The 17,817-nt window shown below is 39.0% G+C and overlaps 1 protein-coding gene across 1 annotated transcript in view; it reads left to right on the forward strand.

Moving 5' to 3' along the window:
• Positions 1-17,817, forward strand: part of LOC107538160 (vomeronasal type-2 receptor 116-like) — a 39,505-nt gene that overhangs the window by 9,429 nt on the left and 12,259 nt on the right. Inside the window, exons 2-3 of the mRNA XM_087823149.1 lie at positions 14,788-15,079; positions 16,495-17,301. Coding sequence (XP_087679275.1) covers positions 14,788-15,079; positions 16,495-17,301 — 1,099 coding nt within the window. The remainder of the gene's footprint in view (positions 1-14,787; positions 15,080-16,494; positions 17,302-17,817) is intronic.

Genomic DNA, 17,817 nt, shown 5'->3' on the forward strand with positions numbered 1-17,817 from the left:
ATAAGCATTTATGGCTACAAATTTTTCCCTTGCCAGTGCTTTTGATGAATCCTGGAAATTTTAGTATGTCATATTTTTCTTTTCATTTACCTCTATTTTAAAATTTCCTTTGTAACTTTTTGATCCATTGGAAGTTTAAGAATGTGCTATTTAATTTCTGCTTATTTCACATATCATTTTCTTGACTTTTACCATATCTTCTTTTAGTTCTTTGAGCATTTTTTTGTGTTTTAGTGATTTTTATTTATTTTTTAAAATCACTTTTAGATTTCAATTACAGTTGACAGACATTATTATATAAATTTTAGGTCTACACCCCAATGATTTCACATTACATAACTTACTAAGTGATCATACTGATTGAATCCTGCATTCATCTGACACCATACATAGTTTTTAGCACATTACTAAATATATTTCCTACGCTGTACTTTACATCCCCATGACTATTCTGTAACAACTAATTTGTAATTCTTAATCCCTTTATATTTTTCACCCATTCCCTCCAACACCCCTCCCATTTGGCAACTGTCAAAATGTTCTTTGTATCTGAGTCTGTTTCTGTTCTGCTTGTCCATTTATTTTGTTTTTTAGATTCAATCATTGATAGATATGTATTTATTGCTATTTTTGTTCATATTTTTTATCTATTGTTTTTCTTCATAAAGAAGACCCTTTAATATTTCATATAATATTGAATAAACTCCTTTAGCTTTTTCCTGTCTGAGAAGTTCTTTATATGTCCTTCAAATCTAAATGATAGCTTTACTGGGAAGAATAATCTTAGCTGTAGGTCCTTGTTTTTCATCATTTTCAATATTTCTTGCTAGTTGCTTCTCATTTACAAAGATTCTGTGAGAAACCAGCTGACAGTCTTATAGGAGCTCCCTTGTAGGTAACTGACTGCTTTTCTCTTGCTGCTTTTAAGATTCTTTCTTTGTCTTCAACCTTTTGCATTTTAATAATAATGTTTCTTGGTGTGGGCCTCTTTAAGTTCATCTTACTTGGGACTCACTATGCTTCCCGGACTTGAATGTCTATTTCCTTCACCAGGTTAGGAAATGTTTCTGTCATTTTTTTTTCAAATAGGTTTTCAATTTCTTGCTCTCTCTTCTTCTCCTTTCATGACTCCCATGATGCGAATGTTGGTGTACTTGAAGCTGTCCCAGAGGCTTCTTACACTATCCTCATTTTTGGATTCTTTTCTCTTTGTGCTGTTCTAACTGGGTGTTATTTGCTTTCTTATATTCCAAATACCTGATTTGATTCCTGGCTTCATCTGCTCTGTTGATTCCCTATAAATTATTCCTCATTTAATTTAATTTATCGTTCATTTTTGTGTGGTCCTTTATTTATGCTGTTGATGTTCTCACTAAGTTTATTGAGCATACTTATAACAGTGTTTTGACCTCTGCATCTGGTAGATTGCTTGTCTTCATTTTATTTATTTCCTTTTTTGGAGTTTTGTTCTATTCTTTCATGTGGGACATGTTTCTTTGCCTTCTCAATTTGGCAGCCTCTGTATTTCATTTCTTTTTTTAATTTTTAAATTTTATTTTTGTTTAAAATATTACAGATGTCCCTTTTTCTCCCCATCCCATTCCCATCCCCAGTCCCTCTCCCTAGCCTTGTCCGTGTCCTTGGGTTTTGCATATATGCATATAAATTCTTTGGTTACTTTCTCCCCCTCCACCCACCCCCCTCCTCCATCCCTCTGACATTCATCAGTCTGATCCATGCTTCCATGTCATTAAATCTATTCTGTTCATCAGCTTATTAAGTTCTTCAGATTCCACGTATAAGTGAGATCATGTGATGTTTGTCTTTCTCTGCCTGGCTTATTTCACTTAGCATAATTTTCTCCATGTCTATCCATACTGTCCCAAAAGGTATGAGATTCTTCTTCTTTACAGCTGTGTAGTATTCCATGGTGTATATATCCCACAGTTTTTTATCCACTCATCTACTGATGGGCACTTGGGCTGTTTCCAGATCTTAGCTATTGTAAACTGTGCTGCTAGGAACATAGGGGTACATATATTCTTTCTGATTAATGTTTCAGGATTCTTAGAATACATTCCTAGGAGTGGAATCACTGGGTTAAAGGCAGCTCCATTTTTAATTTTTGAGGAACCTCCATATTGTTTTCCATAGTGGTTGCTCCAGTCTGCATTCCCACCAACAGTGTACTAGGTTCCCCTTTCTCCACACCCTCGCCAGCACAAGTCTTTTGTTGATTTGTTGATGGAGCCATTCTAACAGGTGTGACGTGATACCTCATTGTGGTTTTAATATGCATCTCTCTGATGATTAGTGATGTTGAGCATTTTCTCATGTGTCTCTTGGCCATCTGTATGTCCTCTTTGGAGAGGTGTTTATTCGGGTTCTGTGCTCATTTCTTAATTGGGTTGTTTGTCTTCCTCTTGCTGAGTAGAATGAGTTCTTTGTACACTTTGGAAATTAGCCCCTTATCAGGTACATCTTTGGCAAATATGTTTTCCCAGCCATGGGGTACCTTTGTATTTTGAGGCTGTTTTCTTTTGCTGTGCAGAAGCTTCTCAGTTTGATGTAGTTCCATACGTTTATTTTTTCTTTTGTTTCTCTTGCTCTAGGAGATGAATCAGTGAAAATTCCACTACATGGGATGTCTGTGACTTTACTGCCTATGTTTTCTTCCAGGATCTTTAATGTTTCACAACTTACATTTGAGTCTTTTATCCATTTTGAGTTTATTTTTGTGTATGGTGAAAGTTTGCGGTCTAGTTTCTTTTTTTTTTTTTTTGCATGTATCTGTCCAATTTTCTCAACACCACTTATTGAAGAGACTGTCTTTACTCCATTGTATGCTCTTGCCTCCTTTGTCAAATATTAACTGACCATAATGGTGGTCTATTTCTGGTGTCTCTGTTCTGTTCCATTGATCTATATGACTGTTGTACCAATACCAGGCCATTTTGATTACAATGGCTTTGAAATACAGTTTGAAATCTGGTAATGTGATCCGTCCCACTCTGTTCTTTTTTCTCAAGATGGCTGCAGCTATTCAGCATCTTTTTTTGGTTTCATATAAATTTTCAAAATGTTTGTTCTAGGTCTGTGAAATATGCTGCTAGTATTTTAATAGGAATTGCATTGAATTTATAAATTTCTTTGGGTGGTATGGACTTTTTAATGATATTAATTCTTCTAATCCATGAGCCTGGTGTATTCTTCCACTTGTTTATATCTTCCTCTATTTCTTTTTTCAGTGCCCCATAGTCTTCCAAGTACAAGTCTTTTACATCCTTGGTTAAGTTTATTCCTAGGTATCTTATTTTTTTAGTTGCAATGGTAAATGGTATTGTTTTTTTAGTTTCTCTCTCTGAAAGTTCATTGTTGGTGTATAAGAATGCCATTGATTTCCAGATGTTGATTTTGTATCCAGCCACCTTGTCAAATTTGTTTATCAAATCTAGTAGTACTTTGGTTGAGTCTTTAGGGTTTTCTATGTACAATATCATGTCATCTGCAAATAATGACAGTTTTACTTCCTCCTTTCCAATTTGGATACCTTTTATGTTTTCTTCCTGTCTGATAACTATGGTGAGGACTTCCAGTACTATTTTGAATAAGAGTAGTGAAAGTGGACATCCATGCCTTGTTCATGTTTTTAATAGAAATGGTTTTAATTTTTGCCCATTGAGTATGATGTTGGCTGTAGGTTTGTTACATATGGTCTTTATTATGTTGAGGTATGATCCCTCTATTGCCACTTTGCTGAGAGTTTTTGTCAGAAATGGGTGCTGGGTTTTGTCAAATGCCTTTTCTGCATCTATTGATATGATCATCTGATTTTTGTCCTTCATTTTGTTTATGTGATGTATCACATTTATTGATTTGTGGATGCTGTACCAGTCTTGCATCCCTGGAATAAATCCCACTTGGTCATGATGTATGATCTTTTTAATGTATTGCTGGATCCGGTTTGCTAGTATTTTAGTGAGGATTTTACCATCTATGTTCATCAGAGATATTGGCCTGTAATTGTCTTTCTTTGTAGTGTCCTTATCTGATTTTGGGATTAGGATGATGCTGGCCTCATTAAAAGAGTTTGGGAGTTTTCCCTCCTCTTGATTTTTCTGGAATAGTTTGAATAGAATAGGTGTTAATTCTTCTTTGAATGTTTGGTAAAACTCACCTGTAAATCCATCTGGCCCAGGACTTTTGTTTGCTGGGAGTTTTTTGATTACTGCTTCAATTTAATTAGTTGTTATCAGCCTATTCAGGTTTTCTGCTTCTTCTTGATTCAGCTTTGAAAGGTTGTATGCTTCTATGAATTTGTCCATTTCCCCCACATTGTCCAGTTTGTTGGCATATAGTTGCTCATAGTATTTTCTTACAATCCTTTCTACTTCTGTTGGGTCCGTTGTTATATCTCCTCTTTCATTTCTGATTTTATTTATTTGGGTCCTCTCTTTTTCTTAGTGAGTCTGGCTAAAGGTGCATCAATCTTATTTATCTTTGCAGAGAACCAGCTCTTGGTTTCATTGATTTTCTGCATTGTTTTTTAGTCTCTATGTCATTAATTTCTACTCTGATTTTTATTATTTCCTTCTTTCTACTTCCTTGGGGCTTTTTTTGCTGTTCTCATTCTAGTTCTTTTAGTTGTTGTGTTAGATGGTTTATTAGATCTTTTTCTTGTTTCTTGAGATAGGCCTGTAATGCTATGAATTTTCCTCTCAGGACTGCTTTCGCCATGTGCCATAGATTTGGGGTTGTTGTCTGTTCATTTTTGTTACATTCCAAGAGGTGTTTGATTTCTTTCTTCATCTTATTGGTAACCCATTCATTGTTTAATAACATGCTATTTAGCCTCCATGTGTTTAAATATTTTTGAGTTTTTTTATAGTGGTTGATTTCTAGTTTCATAGCATTGTGATCCGAGAATATGCTTGATATAATTTCAATCTTCTTGAATTTGTAGAGACTTGCCTTGTGCCCTACCATGTGGTCTATTTTTGAAAATGTTCCATGTGCACTTGAGAAGAATGTGTATTCTGCTGCTTTGGGATGAAATGTTTTGTAAATGTCAATTAAATCCATTAGGTCTAGTGAGTCATTTAAGGTCTGTGTTTCCCTGTTGATTTTTTGTCTTGATGATCTGTCCAATGCTGACAGTGGGGTGTTAAAGTCGCCCACTATGATTGTGCTGCTGTCAATCGCCCCCTTAAAGTCCCCCAAGAAATTTTTTATATATTTAGATGCTACTATATCAGGTGCATAAATGTTTATAAGGGTTATTCCCTCCTCTTGGATTGATCCCTTTAGTATTATGTAGTGACCATCTTTGTCTCTTGTTATGGTCTTTATTTTGAAGTCTATTTTGTCAGAAATAAGAATCGCTACTCCAACTTTCTTTTCCTTTCCATTTGCATGGAATATTTTACTTTATCCCTCACTTTTAGCCTGTGTGAGTCTTTTGCTCTCAGGTGGGTCTCTTGTAGACGGCATGTATTTGGGCCCTGTTTTCTTATCCGTTCAGCTACCCTATGCCTTTTGATTGGATCATTTATTCCGTTTACATTTAAGGTTACTATTGATATAAACTTATTTAATGACATTTTTCCATTTATGCTGATGTACCTTCCTCTCAGTATTCCTTCTTTTTCTTAAAGCAGTCCTTTTAGCATTTCTTGCAATGCTGGTTTAGTGGTACTGAACTCCTTTAATCTTTTTTTTTTTTTTTTTGCCTGGGAGGCTATTTCACCTTCAATTTTAAATGATAGCCTTTCTGGATAAAGCAATCTTGGTTGCATGTTCTTGCTTTTCATTACTCTGAGAACTTCATGCCACTCCCTTCTGGCATAAGAGTTTCTGTTGAGAAATCAGCTGTCAGCCTTATGAGGGTTTCCTTGTAGGTCACTGCTGGTCTCTCTCTTGCAGCCCTTAATATTTTCTCTTTGTCCTTGACATTTGCCATTTTAATTATGATGTGTCTTGGAGTGGGTCTCTTTGGGTCCCTCTTGTTTGGAATCCTCTGTGCTTTTTGAACTTGTGTGGCTTTCTCCCTCACCAGCCTAGGGAATTTTTCTATCATTATTTCCTCCACCAAGTTCTCTCTCCCTTGCTCTCTTTCCTCCCCCTCTGGCACTCCTATAATGCAAATGTCATTTCTCTTCATGTTGTCCCAAAGCTCCCTTAGACTGTCCTCATGCTTTTTAAGTGTTTTTCCTTTTTGTTGCTCTGATTGTGTGATTTTTTTCTACCTTGCCTTCTAAGTCACTTATTCTATCCTCTGCTTCACTGAGCCTACTTTTAATTCCTTCCAGTGTAGTCTTGATATCAGATACAGCATTCTTTATTTCTGTCTGATTTTTGTTTATGTTATGTATCTCTTTTTTCGTGTTTTCCCTAAAGTCCTCCATCTTATACTCTATTGCCTTGTTTTTCCTCTTTAAGTTCCTTGAACATCTTCATCATCAATACTCTGAACCGTGTTTCAGATAACTTGCTTAACTCCATCTCATCAAAGACTTCTTCTGGCAATGTTTCTTTTTCTTTAATTTGGGAGTTGTTTCTTTGTCTCCCCATTTTGGTAGGTCTTAGTGTTTGTATCTATATATTAGATATATTTGCTGTCCCCCAGTCTTGTGGGATGGGATTTTGTCTTGTGGGTCCAGTGGAGCCCAGAGGTGTGTTTTCCTTATACTTCTGAGCTCTTTGCTCTAGGCATGTCCCTCTTGTGGTTGTCCCTTTTGTGGTTTCTTCATGTTCTCCTGTTGTGGTTGGGTCTAGATTGTCACTGATTAGTCCTTCAGAGGACCCTCCTCTCAGGTTGCCTACCTGTGTCTCAGCCCCAACCTCGTCTTGTAAGCTGTTGTACGGGTGCTGGCAAGGCAGGACAATACACAACTAAACTTCCAGGAAATAAGAGGTATCTTACAAAATATCTTGACAGTCACAATGAAAACAACCCACGTGAAAATAAAACTGGGAGAGTGAAGGGAGAACACACACACACACACCAAAAAAAAAGCTTAAAAAAAGAAAGAGAGAAAGAAAAGTAACGCTTAGAGAGAGAGATGTATATTGTTGTTAATAGAGGTGAAAATTTAGAAAATAATCATAAACTAAAATGTAAAAAATAGAGAAGCTACTGGGAGATAACAGAAGCAGAGAAAAGATTCTGAAAGAAGGACAAGCAAAAAATTAAGGGAGAGAATAGGAATAGGATAATAGTTGAAAATGAGAAAATAAAAATACAATAAAGAGAATAAGAGAAACTAACAATTGAACAAAAAGACAGGAAGACAGAGGATAGGATAACAAAGAACGAAAGAAAAGAAGAAAAAGTTATGCCAATAGATTGAGAGGAGAGAAAGAGATATAGCCCAGGCAGGGAGGGAGTCCGGTAAGAGATTTGGTGGAAACTATAGAGGAAAGCAGTAAACTTGGTTATAATAATAAAGTCCCAGTCGTTAAACAGGGATATCAAGAAAGTATTGATAGTAGAAGCAAGGATAAAACCAAACAAAGCAAATAAATGAAACTAAACTAAAAACAAGCTAAGCAAGACAAAATTCTTTTATAAAAAGGAGAAAAAAATTTAGTTAAAAATGTTTTTTTAAAAAATTTAAAAATTATTATAAAATTTAGAAAAGAAAAAACAAATAAATTTGCCCCCCTTTCTCTTCTTCCTAAGGAAAAAAGAGAAAAAACAAACAAACACACAAACAAAAGCAAAAACAGAAGAGAAAAAGACAGTCAATCAGGTGGTTTTTTTCTGGGCAGCTTATGTTGTCTGAGGCTGTTTTGTGGGCTGGTTTCAGTTCTCCTGGGAGGTACTTGTGTATCACCCAATGTTAGGAACCGTCTCCGTTTGGCTCTGGTGTCCTTAGGTAGATGGTTGATCTGAGGCTCTCTGTGGACCACCTCCTCTTGTCAGCTATTTTGCAACCTTGTAGTTGCCTGGTCTTACTCCAGAGTCTTCTGTAGAGTCTTTAGGGTGCAGGGTGGCTAGTGTAGCCCAGGGTATCACTCCCCTTAGAGGTGTCGCTGTCAGGCGTTCACTCTGTGGGAGTTAGTCTCTGCTCCACCGCCAGCTCCTCAGTCCCTACCCTCTCCCCTGATTCTAGTTCCCCAGGCTCTGTCCTGCTGCAGCTTCAGATTGATTTCAGCCTGCCGCCTGTTCTGTATGGGCCATTTCAGCAGCCTGGGCTCAGTGCGTTCGATTAAAAACACATTCTGGTGAGCCCTTTGCCTGCCCAGCCCCCAGCAGGGGTTTTCAGCTTTTCCTCCAGTTCCCGAACCACAGTCCCTGAGGGTCTTGTTCTTGTGATGTCCTCCTGTGAGCTGCTCTCCCTTCCCCCTTGGGACTGTGCCCTTCGGGGGTGTCTGGTGTTTCAGTGAGTGGGACCCGCCCCTTTCCTGTTGGGGGCGGTGCTCCCAGCTGCAAGAGAGGCCAGCAGGCTCTGCCCCTCCCTGCTCAGCTCTGGTTGGCTGGTCTCACCAGGCCCGCCCCTCAGACCGTCCACTGGGCAGACCCCAATGGCAGCCTCCGCTGGTCTGTCCGCGCAGTGCATCCCGGGAAGGTGGGAACCAGTTCCACAATCAAACTCGCAAACGCACAAAGCAACACATAGGCCGAGAGTCCGCCCTGCAAGGTTCTGTGCACCAAGGCACCAAGGCCCCCAGTGGGAGGGGACCCAAAGTCAGCTCCACACAGCGCTCCACACAGCTCCCCATACTGCTGGTCTCAGCAAAGCTGGGGCCGCTCCATGTGCCACCACGGGGCCCCTCAGGGCTGGTCACAGATCCCAGCCTCTCGGCACCAGGAGCTCAGGGCAGGAGGGCTCCTCCCCTCCCCTGTGCCCCACAAGTTCAGTGATTTCTGGGGCTCAACATGATGCCCCACAGGGAGGCAGAGGGCCCCTGTGTGCAGCTGCTCAGCACAGTCCTCTGGTCCTTTACCACTCGGGTGCCACACACTTTGGGACAGCCTTTCTTATGGTCAGCACCCTGAGCACTAGACGCTGGTCGCAGCCGCCACTAGAGGCTTTGTTTCCTATAAGGCACCGTTCCCTCCTCCGGGACTCACCACTCCCCTGAGTCCCTCTGCGCTGTCCGTGGGGCACTCCTTCCCCTCTAGTCGCTCCAGGTGTGGGATCCCCGGTTTTGGATGCAGGTCCACACCCCAAGGGGAGGGAGCTTTGCAGCCTCCAAGCTTCTGGGCTCAGAGCCCAGCACAGGCTTCAGGGGGGATCCCCCTTTCTACACCCCGCCGTTACCGGACTCTGTGATATCTCTTCAGTGCTCCTCACTCACACTCCATCCACTCAGGTATGTTTCTCTGGTTTTTCCAAGCTGGCTACTTAGGATTTTAGGAGAAAATCAAGTCTGTGGCTGGGAGCGGGGGAGCTCTGCTGCTTCTCACAGGGCCGCCATCTTCCCCTCTACCTGTATTTCTGTGTATTAGGTAGAGCTGCTACAGCTCCCAGGCTTGGCAGAGTGGCATAATTTAGTGGTGTTCTTTAAAATCCACTGGCACAACTCCTCGATCACAGAAGCTGGGCACTCAAAGTATACCCCCGTGTGGGCTGTGTACACCCTCTTCTTGTAGTTGAGCCTTGATTGCAGTTGGCACATCAGTGGGAGGGATTAATTCTCTGGCTGATCAGCTGCAAGAAATGGCTGCAACTACCAAACACCAACCTCTGAAAACTGTGAAGGATCAGCTATATAGGTTCCCACTCCACAGATCAGGACTTCTATTGGTGGGGGGTCTGGTGCCCACTGATTCCACCCCTTAAGTGTTTTGCTTGTGGAAATGATTGGGTGGTGATGTTTTGACATGATCTGAAGCTGTCCACTGGTTGCACCGTCTCTGGGGTCTCCTGGGAGGTACAGGCTAAGGTCAGCCACCACCTGTGTTCTGTCCAGGGTCACCTGGCATGAGCTACAAAGCAATCTGCAGATGGCTGCTCTTGTGCTGGACTTGAAGGTACCTAGGCAAGTCTAACCTGCAAACCAAGCTCAGGTGCTGCTAAGTCAAGCCTCAGGCCACTTAGCAAAATTTACGGGACACATTAAGGGCAAATGCTGCTTGTTTGAGAGATTTTAGGAAAATATGATGCATGAGCCATGACATGCCATTCATATGGAAAACCACTGGAAACAGCTTATGTGGGCCTGAAAGTTGCAGGTTTGGGGCCTCAGGGAATCATTGGGTGGGGGAGCAGGGGGCACATAGTGTAAACCAGGGTAATGGAGTCTCAGATATGGTACCCACCTGCCAGCTCTGTGAAGGGAGGGCTCATCAGAGGAACAATGGCCTCTGCCAGCACTTCTGTCTGGGAGAAAGCTGCCCCCTACATTTTGCCCTGATGCCAGACAATTCCGTTTTTCCCTGTATGCCTCTCTGGTGTCTTTCAAGCTGCTGTCCCAGCACTGAAACTCAGAGAAAGTGAGTCCCAATAAGTGTGTGTGGGCCCTTTAAGAAGAACTGCCTGGGATTTCAACAATCTTTTATCTACCTCAGCCTCAATCACTGCTGGTATTTACAGTGAGAACTTATAGGGAATTTTCTTCCTGGCACTGGAACCCTGGTCTGGGGGCTTGTGTAGGGCTGAGTCCCCTCACTCCACAGGGTGGACATTTGCAACTGAGACATCCCTCCCAATTCTTATCCACCACGCTTGAGTGAGGGACCAGTCACTCCTGAGTCTCCACTTCTGCAAATCTCAATGCAGCTTCTTCTTTAATTACTTCATTGTAAGACATCCATTCAGCCAGATTACGGGTGGTTCTGAATGAAGGTTATTCCATAGTTTAGTTGTAATTTTGATGTAGTTGCAGGAGGAGGTGAGTACTGTGTTTACCATTCACTGTCTCTTCTCTTTGAGCATCTTAAGAGAAATATTTTTAAGTCTTTTTCTAGTATATCTATCATCTACTTTTCTGGGAAATTATAAGTTTGTTAATTTTTTATGGTGAATGGGCAATATTTCTGTTTCCAGCTGCCTCATGATTTTTTTCTTTGAAAAATGAGCATTTGAAACCCTAGAAAAAATATGCTTCTCCTATTTCAGGTTTGCCATATGTATTTAATTAATTCATTTATTTATAGGCTCTCTCTATGCCAAGAATCACTCTGAGGTTTAAACTTATGATCTTCTTAAGTATTTTCTGAGCTTGTGTTTTTCCCTGGATGTCAACTGTTACTTTTTAATTTCTCCTGTATACGCATTTTTTTTTGAATGTCCTAGTGTTTAATATCTGGCTCCCAAAAGGGAAAATGAGAAAAAAAGTGGTGAGAAGTAAAGTATCAGTCTTTTAAACCTCCTAAAAGACACTTCATTTAAAGAAGGGCTTGTAACAAAGAAAGGAGGTGCCAAAATAATGACTCCACTTACCTTTGTCTGTACCTCTGAGATCAGAAGCAGCAACCAGCAATCAGGGCAGATCCCTCATATTTGGAGGCCGGGGTCCTTTTTGCCTACCTTGGCTCATGCAAAATTCATGCAAGATCTTCCTGGAACATGTGCACTGCTGCCTGCCATAGGGCTGGGGGTCGAATATGAGGAGCTGATACTGTGCTAGGATACAAAATTCACCGAAATTTGCTTTCTAAGCCTTCTTGAAGTTGTAATGTTGTCTCCAGTTACATGACACAGATCCTGACAGTGCAATTGTTTGAGTTGAGACAGATTGCTGATCTTTCCTGCTCTACCATCTTCCCAGAATCCTCCACCTATGTCTTATCTTTTTAAAATTTGTTTCCCCAATACAAATAACATGATACCAGGTATTTTAGTGTGTATTGCTCTTTCCTATAAAATTTGTGTCTAGAATATTCTGTGCTTGGGCACATAAAAGACACTTGATGAATATTCATTGAATAGATGAATAAATGACCCAAATATTCTCACAAACATCACTGGAATTCCTTGGATCTTCATTATAAAGATCTCATTTACTCTTTCCAGCTGAAGTGGGTAGTTCCTCTTTTCAATGTATGGCTGCCATTATCTAGAAAGCTGTCCGGTACTGTCATCAATCTGGTCACAATTTAGTTTAGATTAACTGGGATTACTTAGTGTATGATTCCTGAAGGTTTATTGTAAATAATGCTATATTATTCAAAGGAAAATTGTAAATATACAGAGAGCCATTTGACTCCCTGAACATTTTTGCATCTCAGTAATTAATGTTCATTTACAAGATTGCATCTAAATATTGCTTAGATTTCAACATCTTTTTTCATTTAAAATCCCTTAATTTTTAACACATATAAAATATGGCATAGAGAAGGTAAAAACATCTATGTAAATTTTATTAAATATCAACTTACAGCAGAGTTTTTCTATCTATTTAAGGCTATAAATTTATATTCCTCCCAACTCTTTTTTTTTTTTGGTATGAAATTTTTTTTTCTGACCAGCACAAATATGAGCACAAATTGGTATAGAGTGTGTCTTCAAATATAATGCCTTAAATTTTCAGATCCTAAACCATCCTATATTTTTACCACAAGAGTTTAAGGCATTTAATAATCATAATTGCTAAAATGCACACACAAAAAACAAAACTGAATGCCTAGAATGTCTCAAAAACCTTTAAAGATCCTGGTTTATAAAGAACTTTGGAGAAACAATGGAAAAACCTTAACAGTTTCTAAAAGCTTGGAAATAAAATTACCATAAGCAATAAGGATGCTAAGCAGCTATTTTGCAGAATATTTAATTAGTCATCTTAATGTCTACAAATTACAGTTATTCATTTAAATTATCATTCTCTTTTTAGAAAATCTAAATCAACAAAAAAGAAATATTTACATAGGTAAGATTTTAAGCTCCTAGGATTTAGGAATGATCAAGGAGATGATTTCATAGGTCTGAGTAACAATTATTTCTGTATATGTATCCATCTTGATTTGTGTGAGTTTGCATATGTACATGTGAGTATTTGTATGTGCATAGGTGTATGCATGCATTTTATGAGTTAATTTTGTTTTTGCTTTGAACTTCACGTGAAAAGTTCATAAATGGCCAAAGTAAAACCAATGAATCATGAAAGTAATAATTAGTGATAATTTATTACAACCTGGAAGCACTAAAAAAAACGTAGAATGAGGCTTTAAAAAGTGAGCAAAGCAAGCAGCTTTTATTTTATTTTTTTATTAAATCTATTGAAGTGATATTGGTTATTAGGGTCATACAGGAGTGTACATTACTGCCCGGGCGTGGCTCTGCAGTTGAGCATTGACCTGGGATCCAGGTGATCAGGGTTCGATTCCCGGTCAGGGCACATGCCCGGGTTGCGGGTTCGATCAATGACTCTCTCATCATTGATGTTTCTGTCTCTCTCTCTCCCTCTCCTTTCCTCTCTCTGAAATCAATAAAGATATATATATATTTTTAAAGTGTACATTACTATGATACATGATTTGTATAATGCATTGTGTACCCACCACCCAAAGTCAAATCACCTTCCATCACCGTATATTTGACCTTCTTTACCCTCTACCACCCCCTTCCTTCTGGTAACTACCATACTGTTGTCTTTCTGTGTCTGAGTTTCAGGGGGGTTTCTTGGTTTTTGTTTTTTTTCTTTATTCCTCACCTGATGATATTTTTTCCATTGCTTTTCAGAGAGAGTGGAAGGGAGAGAGAGAGAAAAACACTGATGTGAGAGAGACACACCATTGGTTCTCTCCCAACCAAGGCCAGGGATCCAGCCTGCAACCGAGGTATGCGCCCTTAGGCCGAAATCGAACCCGGGACCCTTTAGTCTGCAAGCCAATGCTCTAGCCACTGAGCCAAACTGGCTAGGGCCTGAGTTTCAGTTTTATATCCCACATATGAATGAAATCATATGGTTCTTATCTTTTTCTGACTAATTCATGTTGCTTAACTAAAAATTAGAAATAAAATGATTTAATACATTTATTATCCTATGTAATATTTATTGGAATTATGCATATATTGCAGTTTGGGGGAGGGAGACATTTAAACATGAAATGTGGCTCCCTATAAGTCAGAAAAGGATTCAAAAATAAAAATTAAACTTAGATCTTCAGCATCCCTGATTTAGGTGTTTGTATAATAGAAAATATTTTTAAGGCCATTATACTTTAAGAATTTTTGTTATCTGATAGACACCTGCAGACAAAGATAAAGTCATCGTCCACCCCTCATATTTTTCTCAGAATCACTTACAATGCAGGCCTCCTCCCACCACTTTCCTAAGAACCCTAAAATCTGGGTTTATCTTCCTGATCTATGAGGTTAAACCAAATGATGTTTAGACATCCCGTTTTCTGAAGTCATTTTCCCCAAAATATGTTCTCCCTCCTTGCTTGCCCTGCCTGATCCCTTGCTCTGCAGGATCTCATATATGGACTCTGACCTTTTACCGCAACATCCTCTCTTACCTCGCGCTCACTTCCTACTTCAGTTTCTGTCTCAGCTACCCTTTGAAAGTTATTTCTTCATAAACAAAATGAACAAATACCTTTAAAGTCTTACCACCAAGTGATTCTATGTTCAACTCAACCCATGCTTAATTTTCAGCTTTTAAAATTGTATCCTCCTTGGATGCTGATTCATCAGCCTGATACTCAGCTAATTCAGAGCCTGCTGAGCCCCCATCCCTCATTTCCACACACTCAGGTCAGACAGGAGATGGAACCACAGGACACTGGATGGAGGCGTGAGGGTCTATCCTCTAAATGCCCATTTTTCTGCCTTAGGAGCTTCCCCAGAGGCACATGCTTTGATCTGCATTTCTAATGGTCTCCTCCCCATGCAGGTTTCTGTACAAGCACTACATTCATGTTTTGGCTTTCATTTTTGCCATCGAGGAGATCAACAGGAACCCACTTCTCTTACCCAACGTGTCTCTGGGATATCACATCTACAACTCCTACCACAGTCATCAGAGGACCTTGGAAGGCCCAGTGCTTTGGCTGTCAGGAGGGAGAGAGGAAATTCCTAATTATAACTGTGAGAGTCAGAGCAAATCTGTGGCAGTTGTTGAAGGAATTACATCAGCATTTGTTCTTCAGCTGGGGACATTACTGGAACTCTACAAATTCCCACAGGTGAGATAGGATGGCGAGGGTGGGGTGTCAGAGACATTGCATGTAGAGTTTTTTATGGCTATTATTATAAGGCATGTCAACAGAATGCAGCTCAGAGCTGTTTTTGATAACCCCAAATGAGACCAATCAACCTCACGCACACAGAGAAAACCTTTGTGCCATTAGGGTTCATTTGGAGTAAGGAAGAGGCAGAATGGGAAGGCCAACGAAGCATTGCCAGAAGACTTAGCCATGCCAGCTCAGGGGAGTCTCTGTCAGAATATTTACTTTTGAGATTGATTTCACCCAAAATTAAGATGATAAATTATAAAGTATTTAATAAGAAAATTCTCCTCACCATTTCCAAAAAAAAAGCATTCTATTCAACTTAAATAAGGCAAAATAATAATTGCTTTATTGTTTAATATCATGCTGTTACTATCTAAGTACTATATCTTTGAAGGCTTCCAGCACATCATTTAACTCTTTCAAAAGTTGTGCCCTTGACTGATAATCAGAACTGAACTTTTACAGAAAGACAGTGATAAATCAGGTGCCTCACTGCTTATCAGCCTTCTTAACCCAGAAGTCTAATAACTATTTCCATACTTAAATTATTCATTTCAATTGTGTCAACCATTGAGAGAGGACTTCATACTTGCTGACTCACTAATTCTGTAATGAATTTGTAATGTATATAAAATATGTAAAGTATCTTACAATGCTTTGCTTCACAAGTCATAAATTTGGGTTTTTTAACTGGGCATTTTTGATAAAAAGATAAGTGCATTTGTATATTTTAGTCATTGTAACCTAAGGCTGATTAGAGCTAAAGAGGAAAAAAAGGACTTTCCAAATCAAAATAATAATACCCCTTATTTCCCACAACCCTCTCTTACCCCAAAATCTCTTCACCGTAAACTTTCTTTAAACTTTAGGGGGGAAAAAAGAAAGAACTGGGTTTTTACTAGCCTTGTAGAATTAGATAATAGTTTATACAAAGATCTTGTAAGCTGGGATTTTATTTTATTTTTTCAGGGAAGTTTGGTAGAGAGGAAAACTCAAAGTTTATAATTGTATTAGTCTATATAATATTAACTAGTTTTGTATTTTGCATAGACATTTTATTTTATCTTGTCTTTCTCCCACTGAGTATATGAATCTTTGTTCTATAACTGCTCTTCAAAGCAAGAACTTTCTCTTCATAAACTTTCCTCATTAATGACTTGAGTAAAACCTTCATCAAGAAAAACTGAGAATCTTCTCCTTACACATCTCTCTCACCCTCTAGTAATTTACTTAAAAGCTTTGTTTTTTTTTTGTTTTTTTTTTTTAGGAGTGGAAATTGGCATGCCCAATTCATTGTTTTATTGTACTCTTCTCCCTTAAATCACTTCCAAAGATAAATGGATGATGTTTTTTTCTTTCCCTCTCAGATTAGTTATGGTCTGTTTGATCCTTTACTGAGTGACAAAGAACTACTTCCATCTCTGTATCAGATGTCCCCCAAGGACTCATCTTTGGCTCTTGGTATGGTGAAATTATTGCTGCATTTCAGCTGGACTTGGGTAGGACTGATTGTCTCAGATGACATGAAAGGTGAGCAATTCCTCTGGGAGCTGAAAGAAGACATGGCCAGAGAAGGTGTCTGTGCAGCATTTACAGAGAAGGTGTCTACTGCTGAAAGATTTATTCCCTTTTCAAATTGGGTGGCCATGCCCAATATTGATAACCCATCAATAAATGTGACTGTTGTCTATGGTGATACTGACGCACTAATAGCCCTGACCATTCTGATAATGAACAGTTTGGATACTTGGAAAGTGTGGATCACCACCTACCAGTGGGATTTCACCACAAATGGGGAAATTTTCCTGCTTAATCATTTCCATGGGACTCTCATTTTATCGAAGCAGAGCAGAGATATTCCTGGCTTCAGACAGTTTCTTGAGACAGTTAACCCTTCTAAATATCCAGAAGACATTTTTCTTAAAAAACTGTGGCGCTTTTCCTTTGATTGCTCTTTGTCTGGTCCTGACTGTGAAACACTAGAAGACTGTCCACTAAATGCTTCAGTGGCTTCTGTGCCTTTGCATTATTTTGACATGAGTACATCTGATTTTATTAAGACTACCTATGATTCTGTGTATTCTGTGGCCCATGCCCTCCACGAAGTGCTTCTTTTAAAAACACAAGTGGAATCTGAGGAAAATGCAAACCCACTGGTATTTTATCAGTGGCAGGTAATTATGTTCACTAGTGCCCTGTAGACCTTGAAGCCTTTAGATTCTTGAAACACACAGTCATAGATGTGACTTTGTTAAAACTTTAATAATAACTCAGAAAAGCACATTGATTTTATATCCTGAATTATATAAATATGTGTACTTTCCTGAGAGATTTCAGTTGTGGTGAGTATACGTAGAAACCGTCATTAAATAGAAGGTGTCTAAGGATAGAGGACATCTTGTTATATTGCTTTTTGAAGGTGAAATATGTGCTTTCATTCCCAGCCCTCTAATTTTCAGTCTTATTCCTGTAGACCTATATATCAATTCTCTAAAATGACCATGGAAAAGAAATTACTTTTCAGTTTTTACTTTTTTTTCGGCCTTCTATATGTTGACTGCATTTTCTCTTTTAATTCAAAATAACCTTACAAGATATGAATTTCTATTCCTATTTCACATATGAGAAAATCTCATTCAGAAAAGTGAAGTAAGCGTCTTAAGACCCACTGCCTCTAAGTGTGTCACCAA

Source organism: Miniopterus natalensis, chromosome 12, assembly GCF_054644295.1.
Source record: "Miniopterus natalensis isolate mMinNat1 chromosome 12, mMinNat1.hap1, whole genome shotgun sequence".
In the NCBI taxonomy this organism is placed as follows: Eukaryota; Metazoa; Chordata; class Mammalia; order Chiroptera; family Miniopteridae; genus Miniopterus; species Miniopterus natalensis.